The sequence below is a fragment of the Mus caroli genome, chromosome 7 (genome assembly GCF_900094665.2).
Source record: "Mus caroli chromosome 7, CAROLI_EIJ_v1.1, whole genome shotgun sequence".
NCBI classification, from domain to species: Eukaryota; Metazoa; Chordata; class Mammalia; order Rodentia; family Muridae; genus Mus; species Mus caroli.
Window position 1 is genome coordinate 109,416,990 of NC_034576.1, and position 8,434 is coordinate 109,425,423.

General features: G+C 38.6%; 1 protein-coding gene across 1 annotated transcript; it reads left to right on the forward strand.

Moving 5' to 3' along the window:
• The first annotated feature begins 3,012 nt into the window (after positions 1-3,012).
• LOC110299198 (olfactory receptor 2D3) lies at positions 3,013-4,103 on the forward strand. The gene has a single exon (XM_021168827.1). The coding sequence runs from the start codon at positions 3,098-3,100 to the stop codon at positions 4,040-4,042; it is 945 nt and encodes a 314-aa protein (XP_021024486.1). The 5' UTR covers positions 3,013-3,097; the 3' UTR covers positions 4,043-4,103.
• The last annotated feature ends 4,331 nt before the right edge of the window (positions 4,104-8,434 follow it).

Consider the following 8,434-nt stretch of genomic DNA (forward strand, 5'->3'; position numbering starts at 1 on the left):
GAACTCATACAATATGTACTCACTGATAAGTGGATATTAGCCCAGAAACCTAGGATACCCAAGATATACAATTTGCTAAACTCATGAAACTCAAGAAAGAAGACCAAAGTCTGTGGGTCTTCTTAAGGTGTCCTTGACCCATCTGGCTTGCTCAATTCTATTCCCCACTCTTCCAACAGACTCCCCATTCTCGACCTTTTGTTTGGCTGTGGGTCCCTGCATTTGCCTCCATCTGGTGCTGGATGTAGCCTCTCAGGAGACAGTTATGCTGGGATCCTGTCTTCAAGCATAGCAAGAGTATCATTAATAGTGTAAGGGGTTGTCTCTCTCACATGGGATGGGTCTCAAGTTGAGGGAGTCATTGGTTAGCTGATCCCTCGGTCCCTGCTCCATTTTTATCCCTGTATATCTTGTAGGCAAAAACAATTTTAGGTTATGTTTTTGTGAGTAAATTGATGTCTTTCTCCCTCCTCTGGCTACAAGAGGTAACCACTTCAGTCTCTATATCCCTTCTAGTAGGAATCCCAGCTAGGCTCACCCCCATAAACTCCCTACCTCCAGTCCCAGTCCTCTAGCTACTCCCAGAGATACCCACCACAGATTTCCATTCTCAATCTCAACCCTCCCCCCTACACCTGGTTACTATCCTCATTCCCTTTCTCACCCAGTTTTCTCCCTCTATCCACCTTTGGGTCTGTGAATTGTAGCATGGTTATCCTGCAGTTTATTGGCTAATGTCTACTCACAAGTTAGTATATACCATGCATGTCGTTTTGGGCCTGGGTTACCTCACTCAGGATGATATTTTCTGGTTTCATCCATTTGCCTTCAAATTTTCTGATGTTATTATTTTTAATAGCTGAGTAGTATTCCATTGTATAAATGGACCACATTTTCTTCTGTTGAGGAACATTTGGGTTCATTCCAGTTTCTGGCTATTGTGAATAAAATTTCTAAGAACATAGCTGAGCAAGTGTCTTATAGTGGGGCATCTTTTGGATATATGCCCAGGAGTAGTAAAGCTGAGTCTTGAGGTAAAACTATCCCCAGTTTTCTGAGACACTGCCAAGTTGATTTCCAGAGTAGTTGTACAAGTTTGCACTCCCACTAGCAATGAAATAGTGTTCTCCTTGCTCCACATTCTCACTAGCATGTGCTGTCACTTGTTTTGATCTTAGCCATTCTGATGGGTATAAGATGGAATCTCAGAGTCATTTGATCTNCATTTTCNTTNTGACTAAGGATGCTGAACATTTTCCTTAATTGCTTCTTGGTCATTCGAGATTCCTCTGTTGAGAATTCTGTTTAGCTCTGTATCCTATTTTTAATTGGGTTATTTGGTTTGTTGGTGTCTAAACTCTGGAGTTCTTTATATATTTTGGATATTGCCCCTCTGTTAGATATAGGGTTGGTAAAAATATTTTCCCAATCCTTAGGCTGCCATTTTATCCTATTGGCTGTATCCTTTCCCTTACAGAAGACTTTCAGTTTCATGAGTTCCCATTTGTCAGTTGTTAATCTTAGAGCCTGAGCCATTAATTTTCTTTGCAGTAAGTGTTCTCCTATACCAATGTGTTCAAGGCTATTCCCCACTTTCTTTTCTATTAGATTTAGTGTATCTGGTTTTATGTTGAAGTCTTCAATCCACTTGGATTTGAGTTTTGTGCAGGGTGATAAATATGGATCTATTTTCATTCTTCCACATGCAGACAACTAGTTAGACCAGCACCATTTGTTGAAGATGCTTTCTTTTTTTTTTTTTTAATTGTATGGTTTGGGCTTCCTTATCAAAAAATCAAGTGTCCATAGGTGTGTGGGTTTATTTCAGGGTCCTCAATTTCATTCCATTGAACAATCTGTCTGTTTCTGTACTAATACTGTACAGTTTTTATTACTATTGCTCTGTAGTACAACTTGAGATCATGAATGGTGACACCTAAAGAAGTTCTTTTATAGTACAGGATTGTTTTGACTATCCTATGGTTTTAATTTTTCCTTATGAAGTTGAGAATTGCTTTTAATGTCTGTAAAAAATTGTGTTGGAATTTTGATGGGAATTTTATTTAATCAGTAGATTGCTTTTGGTAAGATGACCATTTTAACTATATTAATACTACTGATCCATGAGCATTATCCCTAAACTATTCTTGAGTTTGATTGTGAGCTCTCTATTAATTTCACAGAGATACTATTATCTGAATTACTCTGATGTAAATAAATTTCTTTAATAATGCCTTACTATTTGAAGTACTAACTCTCTGCACACATTGTGCACCACAATTTCTTCTTCACAGTCTAGGTACAGTCTTTGGAATACCATTTTTGAACTTAGTTTATATTTTCTTTGATATGTGCTGAATGTCACTTTACCTAGCGTCTCCCTCAAATGTTCTCTTCCAGTACTGTCATAATCATGTTATTATTTCACAGACACCTTTCCACATATATCACAAGTGTAACTCATATTTTCTTCATTCCTTCATGAACAATTGTCTCGTCCATCATAAAAATTTAAGTTGGTTTTTCTTTTTTCATATATGAATTTAACCCTCCTGTCAAAACTAGCCAGAAACTTTCATTTTTTTCTTAATGTCTATGAATAGTTATGTCTATGCATCACGTATGTGCCTAATGCCTTCAGAGACTAACAGAGGGCATCATAGTCTCTCAAACAAAAGTAAAGGCATTTATAAGCTGTCATACAGATGCTGAGAATTGAACCCGGGTGTTTTGAAAAAGCAGAGAGTTCTCCTAACATCAGAGACATATTTCCAGCCCTCTCAGGAGGATTTAAACTATATTGCATTTTATCTATTTAAAAACCAGCAGTGGTCTTATTTAAAAAAAAAAAAAAAAGAAGTGGTTATAAGAAGAATTTGGAGGATGGGGATGAGGCTATTGTACACTGCAAACAAACAGAATAAAAATAAGCATATATGTTAATTAGAACATGTTAGAAGAAAAATATGAAATCCTAGAACTACCCAATTACACATCACTTTTAACGCAAGCCCCTTCTATATGGCTGAAGGTCATAAACTCAATCATACTGCATTCTTATTGTTTCTGACAAACAGGTAGATACAAAAACATCTCAATGGGAAGAGAAAACCAGAGCTTTGTAGATGAATTTGTGTTGCTGGGCCTTTCACAAGATGCACAGACTCAGATCCTCCTGTTCATCCTTTTCTTCATTGTTTACATTCTGACTGTACTTGGAAACCTGCTCATCATTGTCCTCATCCTTATGGATTCTCGACTCCACACCCCCATGTACTTTTTTCTTAGAAATCTTTCTTTTGCAGATCTGTGTTTCTCAAATAGCATTGTTCCTCAAGTGCTGTCCCACTTCCTGGTAAAAAGGAAAACTATTTCCTTTTGGGGCTGTGTGACACAGGTAATTGTCTCACTTCAGATTGGGTGTACAGAGTGTGCACTGCTGGCGGTGATGTCCTATGACCGGTATGTGGCTGTGTGCAAACCACTGCACTACTCCACCATCATGACCCAACAATTATGCCTGCAGTTGGCCCTGGGGTCCTGGGCCAGTGGGCTCCTAGTATGTTTGGTAGATATTGCTGTTGCTTTCCATCTTCCCTATCGAGGGCAGAACATAGTCAGCCATTACTTTTGTGAACTTCCTGCACTCCTGAAGGTGGCTTCAGCAGATACTTACAGCACAGAAATGGCCATCTTTGCAATGGGTGTGGTAATCCTCCTAGCACCTGTCTCCCTCATCCTCATCTCCTACTGGAACATCATCTCAACTGTGATCCAGATGCAGTCTGGTGAGGGGAGACTCAAGGTGTTCTCAACCTGTGGATCTCACCTCATTGTTGTTGTCCTCTTCTATGGGTCTGCAATATTTAACTATATGCAACCAAACACCAAAACCAGGAAGAAACAGGATAAGATAATGTCTGTGTTCTATACAGTGGTGACTCCAATGCTAAACCCCATAATTTATAGTCTTCGGAACAAGGATGTCAAAAGTGCCTTCAGAAAACTAGCTGCAAAAGTGGTATTCTTTCAAAAGCAATGACCTGTAGGGATGGTTTTTATCACTATGGTAACATCTTTGAAAATGGGGCAGGATTTTTCTGAGGTATTTCAGGAAGAATTGTGAAACAGAAGAACACATGGTGGAAATGGTGACAACTCTAAGCCAAAGCAAAAGTGACAAAGGTATAAAACTGGGTTGTCTTTTGATTATGAGAGGTAAGATGTACTATTTCAATGAGTGGATAGTTAATTAATCTCTCTTGGATTCATACTACTGGCACATGCCTCAAATCCCAGTGTGCTGACTAGTTTTATGTTAATATCAATGGCAACTTGGCATGGATCTTATCATCTGAGGGGAAGGAAACTCAAGTGAGAAACTGCTTCTGTAAGGATTGGCTGTAGACAAACCTGTAGAGAATTCTCTTAATTAGAATTATGGGATTGCCCATCCCATTTTGTGGACAAGCCCTAGGTTGGTAGTCCTAGGATCAATAAAGAAGCAGGCTGAGCAGGCCATGAAGAGCAAGTCAGTAAGCAACACCCCTCCATGGCTTCTGCATCAGCTCCTGCCCAATTTTAGTTCCTTAAAAGTGTAACATGAGTTCTCTGCTCATTTGTAGGCATGAGTGAAGCATTACTTTGGGCTGTCTAGGTGGCCTCCAAGCAATCACATCACTAAAATGTCTCAGCTAGCATGGATCACTTCCTTGTAGCAGCATAAATAGGAGTCCCAACCACCACACTTCAATTTATCTTCCACATATTGTATGTATTGTCTTACCACCTCACAAGACTTTTGAAACTACATGCAGTTTAGCAAAGTTACACAAAAATGAGAGGAAAGTATAGGCAAGAGTGCCTGGCATCTCCACTCTAACCTATGAACTCTCTCTACCAGCTTCTATCACTAGTGGCAACAGCTTGCAAGTTGTCAAAGATGCTCTGCTACAATTTCCATTGGCTGTAATGCTGGGAAGATGTCATTCTACAAATAAAGACTGAAGCAGATCTTTCCTTGGTGGGTTCACTAATGAATTTCCAATTTTTAGACCAGAACCTGCCACAAATTAGGGTCTCAATAAAAAATATTATGGCCTCCAAGGAGGGCTCTGACCCCGGGACTCAGCCAGGAATTGGAGCTGAGACCCAGACCTCTGGGCACCTTCCCTGCCAGAGAAGAGTCAGCCTCCAGAAAGGGCTCTGACCCTGGGACTCAGGTGAGAGCACTATCTTGTACCCATGGTCTCTCAAAGACCAGTCAGCACAGGAGAGCATGTGGGATACAGAAGCAACAGAGCTCCTTGATCAGGGTACCTTCAGGCCTTCAACTTCAGCAAGGAGGCAGAGCTGAGCTCCAGACCTCTGTGGCACCTTCCCTGCAAGAAAAAGGAGAACTTGCCTACAGAGAGTGGTCTGACCACTGAGTTTCAGGAGAGAGCTGTACTCCCAGGAGTGCTGACAGAAGCTAAAAAAAAAAAATCACAGGAAGAACAAGCTCCAGCAAGAGACAATTAAAACAACTAATACCAGAGATTACCAGAAGGCAAAAGACAAACGTGAGAATCTTAATAACAGAAACCAAGACCACTCAGCATCATCAGATTCCAGTACTCCCACCTCAGTCAGTCCTGGATACCCCCAAAACACCCAAAAAGCAAAATTTGGGTTTAAATTATATCTCATGAAGCTGATAGCAGATTTAAAGAAAAGCATTAATAACTCACTTAAAGAAATACAGGAGAACACTGACTGCTAAACAGGTAGAAGTCCTTAAAGAGGAAGCACAAAAATCCCTTAAAGAATTACAGGAAAACACTGCTAAACAGGTAGAAGTCCTTAAAAAAGAAACACAAAAATCCCATGAAGAATTACAGGCAAACACAAACAGGTGATGGAATTGAACAAAACCATCCAAGATCTAAAAATGGAAGTAGAAACAATGAAAAAAACTCAAAGGGAGATCACACTGGATAGAAGCCCTAGGAAAGAAATTAGGAACCATAGATGTGAGCATCAGCAACAGAATACAAGAAATGGAAGAGAGAATCTCAGGTGCAGAAGATTCTGGAGAAAATATGGACACAAAATATCAAAGAAAATGCAAAATGCAAGAAGATCCTAACCCAAAACATCCAGGAAATCCAAGACACAATGAGAAGACCAAACCTAAGGATAATAGGTATAGATGAGAATGAAGATGCTCAACTTAGAGGGCCAGAAAATATCTTCAACAAAATTATAGAAGAAAACTTCCCCAGCCTAAAGAAAGAGATGCCCATGAACATACAAAAAGCCTATGGAACTTCCTCCTGACACATAATAATCAGAACAAATAATGCACTAAATAAAAATAGATATTAAAAGCAGTAAAGGGAAAAGGTCAAGTAACATATAAAGGCAGACCTATTGGAATCACACCAGAATTCTCAACAGAGACTATGAAAGCCAGAAGATCCTGGACAGATGTTATACAGACCATAAGAGAACACAAATGCCAGCTCAGGCTACTATACCCAGCAAAACTAACAATTAGCATAGAAGGAGAAACCAAAGTATTCCATGACAAAACCAAACTAACACAATATCTTTCCAAAAATCAAGCCCTTCTAAGGATAATAAAGGGAAAACGCCAACACAAGCATGGAAATGACACCCTAGAAAAAGCAAGAAAGTAATCCTTCAAGAAACCTAAAAGATGATAGCCGTAGAAACAGAATCCCAACTCTAACAACAAGAAATAACAGGAAGCAACAATTACTTTTCTTTAATATCTCTTAATATCAATGAACTCAATTCCCCAATAAAAAGACATAGACAAACAGACTGGCTATAAAAACAGACTCAACATTTTGCTGCATACATGCAACCCACCTCAGGGAAAAAGACAGACACTACCTCAGAGTAGTGGTTGGAAAACAATTTTCCAAGAAATGGTCTGAAGAAACAAGCTGGAGTAGCCATTCTAATATCGAATAAAATCGACTTCCAACCCAAAGTTATCAAAACAGACAAGGAGTGGCACTTCATACACATCAAAGGTAAAATCTTCCATGATGAACTCTCAATTCTGAATATTTACACTCCAAATGCAAGGGCATCCACATTCATTAAAGAAACTATAGTAAAGCTCAAAGCACAAATTGCCCCTCATACAATAATAGTGAGGGACTTCAACACCCCACTCTCATCAATGGACAGATCCTGGAAACAGAAACTAAATAGAGACACATTGAAACTAACAGAAGTTATGAAACAAATGGATTTAACAGATATCTACAGAACATTTTATCCTAAAACAAAAGGATATATCTTCTTCTCAGCAACTCATGGTACTGCCTCCAAAATTGACCATATAATCGCTCACAAAACAGGCCCCAACAGATACAAAAATATTGAAATTATCCCATGCATCCTATCAGATCACCATAGACTAAGGCTGCTCTTCAATAACAACATAAATAATAGAAGCCAACATTCATGTGTAAGCTGAACAATACTCTACTCAATAATAACTTGGTCAAGGAAGAAATAAAAAAAGAAATTAAAGACTTTTTAGAGTTTAATGAGAAGAAAGCCACAACATGCCCATATATTATGGGACACAATGAAAGCAACACAAAGAGGAAAACTCATAGCTCTGAGGGCTGCCAAAAAGAAACTAGAGAGAGCATACACTAGCAGCTTGACAGCACACCTAAAAGCTCTAAAATGAAAATAAGCAAATTCACCCAAGAGGAGTAGACAGCAAGAAATAACCAAACTAAGAACTGAAATCAATCAAGTGGAAAGAAAAAGAACTATTCAAAGAATCATCCAATTCAGGAGCTGGGTTTTTTTTTGTTTTTTGTTTTTTGAATTTTTATTTTTTAGAAAATCACAAGACAGATAAACCCTTAGCCAGACTAACTAGAGGGCACAGGGACAGTATCCTAATTAACAAAGTCAGAAATGAAAAGGGAGACAAAACAACAGAACCTGAGGAAATCCAAAACATCATCAGATCCTACTACAAAAGGCTATATTCAATAAAACTGGAAACCTGGATGAAATGGACAATTTTCTAGACAAACACAAGGTATCAAAGTTAAATCAGGATCATATTAACAATCTAAACAGTCCCATATCTCCTAAAGAAATAGAAGCAGTCATTAATAGTCTCCCAACAAAAAACAAACAAACAAACAAAAAAAGCCCAGGACCAGATGGGTTTAGTGCAGAGTTCTATCAGACCTTCAAAAAAGACCTAATTCCAATTCTCCTCAAACTATTCCACAAAATAGAAACAGAAGGTACTCTACCCAATTCATTCCATGAAGANACAATTACTCTTATACCTAAACCACATAAAGACCCAACTAAGAAAGAGAACTTAAGAAAGTTTTACCTTATGAATATCAAAACAAAAATACACAATAAAATTCTCTCTACT